General features: G+C 53.7%; 1 protein-coding gene across 7 annotated transcripts in view; it reads left to right on the top strand.

Annotated features, from left to right (window-relative positions):
* Window positions 1-3,817: 3,817 nt before the first annotated feature.
* The window catches only part of LONRF3 (LON peptidase N-terminal domain and ring finger 3), a 40,182-nt gene continuing 29,385 nt past the window's right edge, over window positions 3,818-14,614 (top strand). For 5 of the 7 annotated variants that reach the window (XM_077888339.1, XM_077888338.1, XM_077888336.1 and 2 more), the window contains exons 1-3: window positions 3,818-4,898; window positions 7,594-7,712; window positions 11,352-11,474. In XM_077888339.1, the coding sequence (XP_077744465.1) occupies window positions 3,998-4,898; window positions 7,594-7,712; window positions 11,352-11,474 (1,143 nt within the window). In that variant the 5' untranslated portion in view covers window positions 3,818-3,997. The remainder of the gene's footprint in view (window positions 4,899-7,593; window positions 7,713-11,351; window positions 11,475-14,614) is intronic. The other 2 variants (XM_077888341.1, XM_077888340.1) reach the window with 1 other exon arrangement.

Genomic DNA, 14,614 nt, shown 5'->3' with positions numbered 1-14,614 from the left:
ATTCTCTCCCTCCATCTCTCTCCTGTCCCTCTCTAAAACAAAACAAAACAAAACAAAACAAAACACAAATACTGTCCTTTGAGGAAGAGATGCAAGGCACTAGTCTTGCCCTCATAGAACTTCTAGTCTGTCTAGCAAGTTGGGATAAGAATGTGTGGGAAAAGTACGTGCAACCATCTGTAAAGGGAGCATCTGAGAGCCAAGTGCTGCTTTGATATATCTCCAGTACCTACAACAGTGCCTGGTATATAGAAGATGCCCTACAAATAAATGAAAATAGGTGAAAATTACTATGGCTTTCAAACTTCTTATTTTATTTATTTTTATTTAAATTCTATTAACATAGTGTATTATTAGTTTCAGAAGTAGAGTTCAGTGATTCATCAGTTGTACCTCACACCCAGTGCTCATTACATCATGTCCCCTCCTTAATGCCCATCGCCCAGTTACCTCATCCCCCCCCCCCACTTTCCTCCCTCCAGCCACCCTCAGTTTGCTTCCTATGATTAAGAGTCTCTTATGGTTTGTCTCCCGCTCTGATTCCCTCTTGTCAAACTTTTTGTTTTAAAGAAGGGATGTTGGCTAATTGAATTTAAATTTAAAAAAAAAAGAAAAAGAGAAAGCCTTTCTTCAATGAGATTATACCCCAAAGCTCACTACAAAACAGACAGACAGTTGCAGTGCTGCCCTGGGAGAGGGAGCTAGGGTAGAGCCCTGCCAGCTGTCTCCTGTGGGCCCAGAAAGGTTCCTCGGTGCCCAGTTGGAAAATTTGCTGTAGTCACTGGGAAAGGAGGTGCAGATCAACCCTTGCTCTTTTTCCCTTCTCATTAACCTTAGCCACATGGTGGCATCCTTAGCATCCCAGCCACACCTTAGCATCCTAACAAAATAAATGGAGCTTTGAAGAACCAGGCGCTCCAAACGGAATATTTGCATCTGAAAAACTGTTGTCAATCTCTCCTCTCCCCTCCTCGTAGGGAGCTCCAATGAGTAAGAGCAGAGTTGAGGAAGTTTTGAGTAGGACACTTTCGAGTTGGTCCACAAATGTATTTCGAGGTAATGTTTGTTTACTTTAAATAAAGAAGGAAAGAAAGTCATTGCGGTAATGTTTTCCAGAATTCAATAGAAGCCCATTCGGTGTTATCCTACAGGCAGTCCTGATATGCAAATACAATGGAAAACTCTCCTGAAGTCTGTCTGCTCTGTCTGCTTTGTCTGCTCTGGACTGAATGTTTGTGTCGCCCACCCCATTCATATGTTGAAACCTAATCCCCAATGTGATGGTATTTGGAATTGGAGCCCTTGGGAGGTGATTAAGTTAAAAGGGCTCTCACTCTCGTGAATGGAATTAGTGCCCTTATAAAAGAGACCCCGGAGAGATCCCCTCACCTTCCACCATTTGGGGACATAGCCAGAAGATGGCTGTCTATGAACCAGGAAGTGGGCCCTCACCAGACACCGAATCTGCTAGAGTCTTGATCTTGATCTTGTTCAGCCTCCAAAAGTGTGATAAATAAATTTCTGTTTCTTATAAGCCACCCAGTTTATGGTATTTTGTTATGGCAACCTGAATGGACTAAGACAGAGCCTATTCAACAGTGGGGGAATTTGAAGGGTGAAAGGAGCTTCCCTTACTTAGTACGTTACTGGGAGCCCCAGCTTCTCCTCCGCTGCCTGGCATGGCCATCTCCTCCCCTCTTGGCCAGTCCCCTGACCTCTCTATCTTCAAAAGCCAGCTCAGGCCTGACCCCGATGAAGAGGACAGCAGTCTAGCCACCCTGCCTTCCTACTACTGCTGCTGCTGCTGACCTCACCCCCTTGTCCAAGCCATCCCCTCCCCCCCGCACCGCACACATACCACATAGCATTTGGACTAGTCTTGTACTTAAGTACAAGACTTAAGTACACTACTTAAGTTGAGTTGGTGTCATGAAATTTCAGTCTTAGGATAGAAGCCACTGAAGGTGAGGGCTGGAGGGAACCTTGGAGATCAGGAGAAACTAAGGCCTGAGTGGAGAACTTGCCTGAAGTCTCATAGGGAGCGAGTCATGGCAAAGCCAAGGCTGCAAGCCAAGTTTTCCTAGGAGCGCCTTATGCCTTCCTGGCTACATCCTGCATTCCTTGGTTTCTTTTCTTGGTCACTTTCCCCTCTGACCCTTTCCCCAGTCCTGTCTCACCAGAGGGAGGCTCTAGATACCACTGCAAGACAGTGTACTTGTTGTTTGGGACCTAATGTTGACTCCACGGGACATTAATGGCCTAAAAAGACACAGAGCCCTGACGGAGCCGGTGGTCCCCAGCTCTGAAACATGACTTTATCCCGACTAAGATCATCCCTGGCATGTGTTCAGAACCGGAAACGTCCGCTCCTAGAGCTTAGGTCATTTGCCCAAGGTCACTCAACTAAGAAATGGCCACAGCAGGAGCCAGCTGTAGGTCCTCGGGCACTGGGACGGCGCGTGGCCCCAGCGCGAGGCTCCAGGCAAGGCCGAGGAGCCCGCAAGCCGAGGAGGCTAACGGAGCCAGGCAAGCCCAGCCCCCGCCTCTCTGCTCGCAGCAGCGTGGCCTTGGGGGGTGTGCAGTATTCCGCTAGGTCTCTAAGCCGTATTTGTTTGTGCTGGTGGCTCCCGTCAGAAGTGTGAGGACTGCGGGGGGGGGGGGGGGGAGGTGAAGGGGGAGAGTGCGGAGAGAGATCCCGCGAGCGTTCACACGGCCCTCTGGAAGTAAGCAGGGCACCCTCGAGGCCGCCTGGCTACTCGCGCGCCCCAGCACCACGGCCCGGGGCGCACACACAGCAGCCCCCCGCTGTGCCGCGCCGAGGTTCGGGAGCTGCGACCCTGGAGGCGGCTGGGCCCCGCCGCTCGAGTGCGCCGGGACTCGTGGACTTTCCCCCGAGGAGCACCCTCGGGTCCAGTCCCACCTGCGGTTCTCCCACCTCCCCAGGGCACCCACGGAGCCCAGCGGGCCAAGTTGCAGGGCCGCGTCCCTTGGCCGGGGGCGGGGAGTCCCCAGGACCGCGTGCCCAACCTCCCCCCGCCCTCAGCGCAGGCTCGGGCTCTGGCTGGCGCGAGAGGTGAGGAGCCGGGCACGCGAGGCGCCTTCCCTGGGCTCCGGCGGCAAGCGCATCTTCCTGACGCGTCCCTCACCGCTCGGCGAGCGCCACCCAACTTCTGCGCCCGCCGGGCCCTCCCTGCTCCGGGTGGCTCCCAGTGCAGAAGAGCAAGCACCCTCGGACGACTACACTCACTACCTTTGGGGGGGGCGGCCCTCGGGGAAGGCGATTAGGGACCCCTAATGTGAGCAGCCGGGACGGGGTTCCCAGGGCAGGAACGAGAGGGGGGGCGTTGTGGGCTTCCCGGGGGACCGTCCCAACACGCTTCCCTTCGCAGACGTCAGCCGTAGCCCCTAGGAGGGCAAGCCTTCTGCCTCTCAGAGACCAGGTGGGCTGCGCGCGCGATCTCGGCGTCTCTGGGGACGGGTTGGGGGAAGGGCCGCTAGCGAGCGGCTGGCTGAGGGGACCTGTTTGCCGGCGGGTCTGAGGGTGGGATCCGGTACGGTCGGGTGACGGAGAAGCCTGAGAGAAAACTTTGGGTTTTCTTCCCCCGCCTCTCCTCAGAAAAGGAACCACATTGTGAGGGGGGGATAAGGGGGAGAGTAAACACACAAACAACCTCCAAAAGAAGCCAAGAAAAGCGGAGCCAAGAGAAGCAAGCGCAACACTGTTACAAAACTGTCTGGTTTTGTAACAATTTCCCTGCCGCCGGCCAATGAGCGGCGTGGCGGCGCGTCACGTGGTACTGTCTTATATAACACTTTGCTGAGACAAGACAGTTATTAGCGGCGGCGCGGGGCGGCCGGCATGGAGCTCCCGGAGGCGCGGCAAGGACCGGCACGCGGCAACGCTGTGGCCGTGGCAGCCCGGAGTCCCTTCAGCCGTCGCTCTCTGTTCTAGGTCTCTAGCCCTAGACGCCTCTTCCCTGTGCGCCTGCCTCTCGCCATGGATTCGCTTCAGACTGGACAGATGTTGAGCTTGCCCGCCGAGCTCGGCGGCAACAACTTAGAACTGGCGGAGCCGGAGCCGGCGGAGCCCGCGACATCAGCGGCCCGCGTAGATACCGACCCCCAGCCGGAGGCGGCTACCAAAGGCCCCGCTCCTCCAGCCACTCAGGAGCCGGGGCCGGAGGAGCAGCTTCCCGAGACCTCGACGCCCGAGAGCAAAGTCCTGCTCCAGCAGGCTGACGCCCTGGCGTCTGGGGGGCGCCTCCAGGAAGCCCTTGAGGTGTACAGACAGCTCTCCGAGCGGCAGCAGTTGGTGGCCGAGCAGCTGGAACAGCTGGTGCGCTGCCTGGCCCAGAAAGTCTCAGAAAGCGAGGCGCTGCCGCCGGCGCCCCCGGACGGGAGCGGCGCGGCGAGCTGTGAGGCGGTGGCGGAGGGGGCAGGGGCGACAGCGGCCGCGGCCGAGGCCACCGAAGTGTGGGACGGTTTCAAGTGCCGGAAGTGCAATGGATTTCTGTCAGACCCCGTGTCCTTGTCGTGCGGCCACACCTTCTGTAAACTGTGCCTGGAACGCGGGAGGGCAGCCGACCGGCGCTGCGCTCTGTGCGGGGTTAAGCTCTCGGCATTGATGGTGGCCGCCAGCAGGGCCCGCGGCGTCCGGAGAGCCGGGCAGCAGGCGGAAGCCGCCGAAACGCCGCAGCCGCAGCCGCAGCCGCCGCCGCCGCCGCCGCCGCCGCCGCCGCCGCCGCCGCTGCGGGTCAACGTGGTGCTCAGCGGCCTCCTGGGCAAGTTGTTCCCCGGCCCCGCACGGGCGTCGCAACTCCGGCACGAGGGCAACCGGCTGTACCGAGAGCGCCAGGTGGAGGCGGCGTTGCTGAAGTACAACGAGGCGGTTCGCCTAGGTGAGCCCACCGGGCGCGGCCGGGAAAGAACGCGACGGGGAGTCGGGAGGTGGTGTGCTGGGGCCCACGGGGACGCGGGCGACCGTGGAGGGAGAGGGGGGACGTCCCGGAGTGGGGGAGGGGTGTCTGGAGTTCCGTCTCTGACTTGGTCTCCGTCGCTACCAATTTATGGCCCTTTCTGTGTCCCTGTCTCCGTCGCTCTTCGTCTTTTCCTGTGTCTCCTCATAGCCCATAATCCCGAGTCTCCCAGCCGGTTTCTGTCTCGGTCACTGTCTGTCTCTTTTCGCGGGCCTTTGGCATCTTTGTCTCCCCGTTTCGTGCGCGGGGTCGCCGTCCCTGTGTGGGTCGCCTCGGCCTCTTCCTGCCCGCACCCGGCTCCTTGCACCTGCCTGCACCTTCCCCGCCCGCGGAGGAACTTCGCACCCTTCAGACGCTCGCGCGGGGGCCGCCGGGTTCCCGCCGGCCCGCGACGTTCGGTCGGCGCGGGCGTCCCCGGCTCCCGCCCGGCCCCGGGGCCGCGGCGGCGGCGGGAGTTGGCCCTTCCGGGGCCGCGGCTCCCGGTGGGGTGGGTCCGGCGTGGAATTAGGTCAGGAGAGCACTGGTTGCATAAGGGCCGCGAGCGGCCGGGGCAGGGCGGCCCCTCCTCCGCGCGGGCGGGATTGTGTAACGGCTGAGGTAACCGAAGTGGGCCACGCTCGCCTCAGAAACCATCCCGCGAGCGTGTGCGGGGGGAGGGGAGCGTTCGCGCCCCGCTGCCCTGTGACTCATTGTCACCGCTTCCTATCACACGGTCCTCGGCTGAAATAGACGCCCCCCCCCGCCCCGCCCCGCCCCGCCCGCAGCCTGCGCCCTCTCCTCGAACCCTTACCCCGCCGGCCCGGCCGGCGCCCGCGCGGCGCAACTGCTCAGGGATCCCCGGGGACCGTGGGCTGGCGGGGGGGGGGGGGCGCCTCGGTCCCCCGCTGCCGCGCTGCGGGCCGGAGGGCGGGTGGGCTTGGCAGCTTCAAGGGCAACGTGGGCAGCCCCGCGGCTCTGGCCGCAGCGGGGCGCCCAAGCTCCCTCGAGGAGAGGCTCCCGCCGATCCTCCGCGTCCCGACCCAGGAAGTGGCTGCCGAGGCGCGGGGCCGGTAATGCCCAGCTCGGTCCAGCTGCCGAGAGCTCTGCCGGCGGGGCGCGGCGTCTGGCGCTGGAAGCGGGCGGGGCCTCCTAGGTGGCGGGGCCGGGCAGCTGGGACTCTGGAATCCGTGGGCACCCTGAGCCCGACCGACTCCCGACGGGTGGAGGAGGGACTGGGCTCGGGGCTCCACGTGTGGAGTCGCTCCCCGAATTTGCAACAAGTAGCGGGGGGAGGGGAGGAGCGTAGGCTGGCTGTGCAAGGCTGGCGCTCGAGGAAGAGGGAGACCCCTCCCTCCACGCACGTCCTGTGCCCAGGCGAGGCACATGGCCAGGTGCACCTGGGCAGGCGAGTGCTGCAGAACCAAAGGGACCAGGAAAGCCCCTTCCCGCTCTCTTCCTCCTCCTTTGTTGCTGCTACCACTTTCCCCCTGGGGGTTCTCCCTTCACCTTTGTTAATATGAGCGGTCAGGGTGACAAAATCGTGACGGCCTTACCGTTTTAAGAAGTAAGGGGCCTCTCCAGGAGGCGAGTATCTATGTGCTGGAAGGTGGCCAGTGTCTCATTATTCTAAGTACTGAACACCTTTAAAAAAAAGGAACATGTCCCCCACCCCAGCTTCAAAAGCTTCAAAGTCTGACCAGCTAGCTGTATGACTTGGAGTGGATGCTTTCTGCTCCCTGGGCTTGATTTTCCTCATCTGAAGAATGGGTTGGTTGAGCCAGGTGATCTCTAAATGCCTGTCCAGCCCTGGCATCTAGTGATTCATAGTGTTAGTGAGAGCCAAGCTCACTTTTTTCCCAGCAGCCTTGTTTAGGTTCACTCACGTTTGGCCATCTAATGTGATTACCTTCCAAGTGCATTCAGAGAAACTTCATATGCACTGGGCTCTGTAGACAGAGAGTTGCCAATGTCACTAGAAGACTAACCTGGACTTGTCTTCCTGGTGGACATGATGGGGGTCACATCTGGCCATCTCCCTTTCTCTTGTCCCTGGCCTGTTTCTTCGTGGGTGATAACTCACTCAGAAGCCAGGCTGCCAGTTAGCCATGCATAGTCACAAAGTAGGGGGCCAGGGTTTCTTCTATGTCAGAGCTGCTAATGCACCCCTGACCCCACAGGGCCTGTAAGGATCTGCTTGAGAAAGGAGCAAAAATTATTTCTTTATGAGGCACCTGGGTGGCTCAGTTGGTTAAGCATCCCAACTCCTGGTTTCAGCTCAGGTCATGATCTCAGGGTTGTAAGATGGAGCCCTGAGCATTGAGCCTGCTTGGGATTCTCTTTCTCTCCCTCTGCCCCTTATCTCTCTCTCTCTCTCTCTCTAATAAAATAAATACATAAATAAAAATAAACTTTAAAAATTAGTTCTTTATAGTTGGGGAAGCTCAGACCCAGAGTGGTTGGGGGGTGTGGCAGGCAGGGCAATATCAGGGCTGGAAATCGAGGCTAACCCTTTGGATCCCCAGTAGAAAAATCCTAGATAACGTGCCATTTGCTCAAGATCTGTCCTCATACAGGACTTATTATGTGTTTGTGCTGGGACCACTAATGAGAGCTGTTTTTTTCCTCCTCATTCTGGCAGCTCCAAATGACCACCTACTTTATAGCAACCGGTCTCAAATATATTTCACCTTGGAGTCTCATGAGGACGCACTGCATGATGCAGAAATAGCATGTAAGCTCCGCCCAATGGGTTTTAAGGTGAGTGGGATGAGAGGGATGGCAATGGGTTGGTTGTACTATAGATGGGAATTGGCAGGAAGTCCTACCTCCCTGGGGGCTTGGGGCACTAGGGCTCCAGCAAAGCAGGGAAAAGGCTTTGTAAAGGAGCTGGGGGTCCCTTGGCAAAGGGTGACTCAGGGGTCTGCAAAGAACTGGATTCTTGCCCAATTTACTTCTTTACCTGATGACCTGCAGAACAGCTTAGGCTTTATGACTTTTCAGAACATGGACTTAGCAGTCAGACCACCCCAGCTCTGCTACTTCTACCAGCTGTGTGGTCCCAGGCAAGTTACTTAACCTCTCTGTGCCTCATGTCATCATCTATAAAATGGGGGGATATTCAAAGCACCTACTTAACAGGGTTCATTGTGAGGATTACACGAACTAATATATGTAAAATGCCTAGAACAATGCCTGGCACATAGCATTATATGTTCTATCATTCTCAGGGACAGTAGAAAGAAGAATGTGAAAAAAAGTATTACTGGCTGGTTGTGTTATTTTGAGTCCTTAATACACTCAGCCTGCTGGTATCCCCAAACATCTAGGTCACATGAAGGGATGGTCAGAGAAAGGCTAAGCACCTCTTGGGATGCTAGGATGCGAAGTGTCACTTGCTGCATCTCTGGCCTCAGGACTGGACCTTAGCCACTTGTCAATATTTTGTTTAGGAGATGAAGTTTGAGCCTGGGCTCTACTACTTGCAAGCTAAGTGACCACGGGGAAGTTACTTCACTCTCTGGACCCCAAGTGTCCTCATTTGCAAAGCACAGCTATTGCTGTCCACCCCAGTTGCTTCCTAAGGGTGTGATGTGAGGGTCACATGTGAGCATGACCAAGAGGTCATTCTGGGAGCTCTACCATTTGCTGGGCCTTAGTGCAGTGCTCTCTCTACATAATCCCCAGGATGCCACCTCGGGAATCCACCTTACCTATGTCCAGATCTGTGATCCCTTATCTGCATCCCATGGGGCCAGAAGTGTTCAGAGTCCAGAATGTTTCTGATTTCAGAAAGACCATATACTAGGTGATAACCTCAGTGAGTTCTGGACAGCATCCCATAGGCATACACACTAATATTTCTGCAGTACGTTAAGTGAAGGTTCATACTAAGTGAGATAAAGATTATAACATACTTCATATCATTGTAGGTTAGGTTTTGCCACCTAATGACTTTTTATGCCAAGCTTATGAAACTTCAGATTATCAGACTGTTTCTGGAACTGGGAACCTCAGATAAAGCATTTGTGGACCTGCATACTGGGCCATTAGTGTCAGATTGAATCCCTTATGTTCTTTGATGAGAAGGTTTTCACAGGCGATGGCAGAGTTGTATGTTCTCCTTCCCAAGGAACAGATTTATAGTTTACTAAAGTCACCAAAGTCTTGACCCAAAGGAGCTTCAGTGAGAACATTTCATGCTTTATAGCAGTGCAGGTGAAGAAGCTGCCTAGGGGTAGGAGGACTTCTCTTGCACCTTCTTCTGCTCCCACCATAAACTTTGGGCCTAAGGGTGGGAGCTTTCATAGTACAGTGGGAAGCAGGGCTGAGTAGTGGACCATTTCAGATGAAATGGGAAAAGTGACTTCCCAGTGAAATCAGAGTTGGTGGAAGTAGTAAACAGGAGTTTCATTTGGCCAAAGTGCTGGGGTAAGTGGGAGAGCAGTGTAGAAAATGAATGGTACTGTCTTGAGGGTTGAGACAGGATGCCCCTTAGGGGAGGAGTGCACCTCCTGCAGCCCTATTCCAGCCACTCCAGCCAGGCGCAGTGGTACTCAACATATCCTGCAGGTGGTACAACTCTTGGTGGGTGGGCTGGCTGCCCTGATCAGGTGGAGTACATGGGTTGCTATTTGGTATGATTGAGGGGTCCTAGAGTCCTCTCCAGTCTTCCAACACTTATCCCTTCTAGCCCCCTGAAATGTCATGCAAGCTTTTCTCCAGGGGGCCCTGGTAAATGCTGCAGAAAGGAACAATGAGGGAAGCTGTCAGCACCCAAGTATCAGCTGAGATTAGGTTCCAGGAGGAGCTTGAGGGGCACAGGGGAGGACCTCAAGAGGTTTGGAGTGGGGGCCACTGCTTGAGAAGGCAGATCCCTGTCAGCGCCTGTAGCCAGGCCGGAGCCAGAGGGCACCACCCCAGGGCCTGTAGAAGCATGTTAGGAGGGGAAGCTGGGAGTGCCCAGCAGCTGCAATCTGGATCATTTCCTTCTCTAAGTTAGATTCAGGGTCAGCCATGGAGGCAAGGGAGTAGGGAGCAGGCCCCCAGGGGCACCCTAGATGACTTCAGGAGCAATACCCTCCCAGCCAAGTTGCAACGACCACCTGTCCTGAGGCACAGAGTGTAGCCCTCTTCCTACCTCTTTTCTTGTTCCCCGCTCTTTCCCAGGATGCTCCTCTGCTACCTCTAGAGTTTCTCTGCCAGGACAGTTGAGCAGGGACCCCAGGGAGGCCTAAAACCTTATACTTTTTAAAAGAAGAGTTATCTATTTATTTGAGGGAGAGGGAGAGGGAGTGGGGGAAGGAGCAAAGGGAGAGAATATCCAAGCAGACTCCCACTGACTGGGGAGCCAGATGCGGGGCTAGATCTCATGAGCCAGGATATCAGGACCTGAACTGAATCCAAAAGTTGGATGCTTAACCAACTGAGCCACTCAGGTGCTCCTAAAACTTCTTTATACTTTTTAGAGATGTGGGAAGGGAACAGAAGTGAGCTGAGTCCACAGGAGGGAAAGCACTAACCAGTCCTCAGTCCCTGGCTAACCCTCTAAAGTGAAGTCTGTTTTGTGGGGAAGAGCATTCTGGGGGTCCTAGACTACAGTTCTAGTTCCAGTTTTGCCACTAACTACCTTGAGGTCTTGGAGAGATCATGCCCCTTCCTTTGGGCCTCTTCTGAAAAATGATCAGCTAGTATAGGTGATCACTCAGCCAGTAATGTGGACTAGGTCTCCACTTGACAGACTAGTTAGTAGGAAGGCCTATCTGGGTGGGTCCTGGAAGCTGGCTAATATGTGCTTAAATGAGGATTCCTGCTACATTTGGCAATGCCTCCAATATGACAGTGGGTTAGTGGGGAGGTCGTATGGCACAGAGGTTAGGAAATTGGACTTTAGTATTTTTTTTAATTTTTTTATTTATTTATGATAGTCACACACACAGAGAGAGAGAGGCAGAGACACAGGCAGAGGGAGAAGCAGGCTCCATGCACCGGGAGCCCGACGTGGGATTCGATCCCGGGTCTCCAGGATCGCGCCCTGGGCCAAAGGCAGGCGCTAAACCGCTGCGCCACCCAGGGATCCCTGGACTTTGGTGTTTTTTGTTTTTTGTTTTGTTTTTTTGTTTTTTTTTTTTTTTTGGACTTTGGTATTGATCAGTCCCAGACTTAAACCCCTGATTCCACAATTTACCAGCTGTGTTACTTTGGGCAAGTCACTTTTCTGGATCTCAGCTTTATCTTCTGTAAAATGGGCTTTGGAACATTTTGCCTACATGATAGGGCCGTAGATAAGGTAGTCCTAAAACCCTTCACATGGTAGTGAACACTCGCTAAGTGTTTGGCTAGTGTCAATAAGTCAATAGGTGAATAAGGACAGGATTGAATGCTAATGTTTTCTTCCAGGCACACTTCAGAAAAGCACAAGCCTTAGCCACCTTAGGCAAGGTGGAGGAAGCACTAAGGGAGTTTCTATATTGTGTGTCCCTCGATGGAAAGAACAAAAGAGCAAGATCTGAAGCCCAGAGGGTGAGTTGAGATGACGTCAGGTCCAGCTGCCCAGTGGACTCCCACTTCTCTGTCTTCTCCAGGGAGGGGAGTGAGGGAACTGCCCTCCCTGACATTTAAGCCCTGAGTGTGTGGCCCCCTTGGTTAAGGGGCAGGAAGGAGACACAAGAGCCAATTGCCTCTTGGCATACGCAATCGGATTGAGCAGTTCCTGCATTTTTGGAGGAGCTTCTGAGGAATATTCTTGCTTTTTAGATCCAGAGTCTGGGTTGTGAGTAGGAAAACCAAACCAAAGCAAACCAAACAAGTTAACATGGGGATGGAGTCTCACTGAAGAGAATCTGGCTGTTGAGAGGTCAGGAGTGTGGGACTGCCTGCAGTTGTAGAACTTTGCTTTGGCTGAGTCACAGCTTCACCAGCCACACAGGGCAGGCAGCTTCTCATCAGGAATGTTGGTCACCATCTCCCCTGCTATATGCAGAACTCCAGCCTTCAGCCTTTGCTAGAAATAGAATACACACTATCTCACAAATGTAAGTCAGGGATCATTACGATATAATCTAAGTAGTCATTCTAACTCTTGCATCCCAGGAGAATGTGATTATTTTGTTTTGCCTTTTAATTCATGAAATGTTAGCATTAGTAAAGGGCTCAAGCATCCTCAGTTCCTGGTCTGCATTGTTTACTGGTCTGCAGTGTGCTTCCATGGTATGTAGCTAATTGGCCTGGAAGTTGGATGCTGACAATCAGTGGTAGCCTCTGCCCTCCTTGTGCCCCTCCCCCTACTCACCACCTGTCTCAAGTGCATCTCTCCCAGTGAGGTTTGGCAGAGCCATGGATGAAGAAAGGGAGCTTGGTTTCTGAAAGCTCCAGAAAGGAATCTTTAGCAGAACCAATGAACTAGGGGAAGCTGAGCTCTGGAGGTTGTGCCTCACACATATTTCTTCTCTAGAGAGTTGTTTTGACCTGGTTTGGGAAAGTGGGCAAGGTGTTCTTGAGAGGAGTACTGGTGACAGAGAATCATTCCAGGCTGTGGACCCTTCCCCGAATCTTAAATGTAGTCTATAGTGTGAATAATAATAATAACAGCTAACATTTATCGAGCATTTCCAGTGCACCAGACACTGTGCTAGGGCTTTCTGTGGAGGATATAATTTAATCCCCGCAACATCCCTATGAGGATAGGTGATGTTATTTATCCCCATGTTACAGATGAGACAAATGAGGAAGCCAAGACTTGGTGACTTTCCCAAGGTCATGCAGCTGGTGATTGATGAAAGGGCATACAAACCCAACTCCATCTGCTTCCAGAGTCTGTCTTCTTAGCCATTCCTCCATTCTTCTATCCCAGGAGGACATGCCAGGGAGTTTGGCGTCACTGCTAGGGTGTGGTGTAGAATAGCCATGGGACCATCCAGTTCTGGGGGTGGGGGATGGATAAAGGTTAGTTAGAAGAATCTTGACTTTGGGGAAAGAGTGTGCAAAAGCCAACAGAGGCAAGTGTCAGATCCAGGGGCGAGGGGTTTCTTTACTCCATTCGTCCATTTCCTACTTGGCCTGAGAGGCTGTAGTGTCGTCAGCTGGGTTGACCTCTCTCTGGGGCAACATTACAGGGCAAGGCGCTGTGCTAAGCTCTGGAGACGCAAAGAGGCATAAGCCACAGTCTCAGTCCTCAAGGACCTTCCAATGCTGCCTGTGTTATACAAGGCACTATAAATGCCAGACGATACAAAAGGGAGCATTTGCCCATAATGAGTGTCCCAGAGTTCAGAAGCGGAGCCAAGAATTTAGAAGCGAATTTCCACTGACTGTGATGAGGGCCCTCAGCAGTTCTTATTTACTGTACCTTTCCAGTTTCAGGGCAGAAGATTTGACAAAGATGTTTCAGGTTCACTTGGCAGTAATTAGCTACCTTAGACACTCCCAGGCCTGGGTTTCTTTTTAGCATTTGTATTGACCCCAACTTTTGTTTTCCAAAGTCATTGGGAAGGTCTAGAATGAGGTCTTAGGTAGTAAAGGTAAGAAGTGAAGTGCTGTTGCCATTTCTGCCTTGTTTCCTTCGATTTCTCCCCTCTGCCTCCCTTCCCACCCCTGTCCTTGCTCTGCCCTTTTAACCCTGTACCTTGGGATGCTATGTGGCTGCCACTGAAGAGCACCATGCTCTCTTTTCCAAAGTTTTTACTTCGATCCAGTTAGTTAACATACACTGTCATATTAGTTTCAGGTGTACAGCATAGTGATTCAACAGTTGCATACATCACCCGGTGTTCATCCTGACAAGCAAGCACCATGCCCTTTGGGGGAGAGCTTCAGGGAGACTGCTTCAGAAGTGGGTTGGTACTGTTGGGCCACTCAGAAGGGCTTTCCTGAAGGCCAACTTTGGTTCCTGGGGAGGAGGGGCCTCTGAAAGCTGGCATTTATGGCCCTGGGTGGTGCGAGTACCTCCACATCTTGCTCCTTTACCACCTTAGACCTGGAAAATGGGTTTCCCAGAGCTGGAAGGAGACAGTGATCTGTCTCAGGGCTTTGGGCTTGAATGCTCAGCCTCTGCCTGGGCCCCAGGATGAAGAAGTATCCTAATTCACTTCCACCCGGGGTGAAAGTATGTATTGGACATCTGTCCTGTGCATCCAAAAGCTGGCCCTCTGGTTAGAGAGAAAGACTTCCATGTGTGGCACAATTTGAGACCAAGGCAAGACCATGTAATATGAGGCACTCCATTATGGTGCGGGAGAGAGCATGATCGGACGAGTGAGATCAGGGAGGCTGGAGGTATAGCCCTGGAGCTAGCCTTGGAGACTGAGTGGGCTTTGGCTACATGGAAAGTGCTGACATCTGAAGGAATCTTGTGAAGGCACTTCTAGGGGCCAGCAAGGGAACAAATCAAACTGGACAGAGTATGGTCAGAGTTTCTGTCAGACCCCCTTGATCAGTTAATAATGAGCAAGGGTGTGGAGCATCTTTTAGTGGGTCTCCAGGTACTGCAGTAGCTGCCCAGTGGTAAACACTTCAACATGTGTGAGAAGCCAAGCTAGCTGCTTGTGTGTCATGTTACATGCAGTATGTACACATGTCTGTCTGCAACCCATGCTGGCACAGGGGAGAATTGAAGCAAGCTCATGGGGAAGCCTGCACTCATCCTTGACTCCCAGGCCTTTCTG

The sequence above is a fragment of the Canis aureus genome, chromosome X (genome assembly GCF_053574225.1).
Source record: "Canis aureus isolate CA01 chromosome X, VMU_Caureus_v.1.0, whole genome shotgun sequence".
Taxonomy (NCBI): Eukaryota; Metazoa; Chordata; class Mammalia; order Carnivora; family Canidae; genus Canis; species Canis aureus.
The sequence above is the reverse complement of the archived record's forward strand: the minus strand, read 5'-3'. Positions and strand labels throughout refer to the sequence as shown.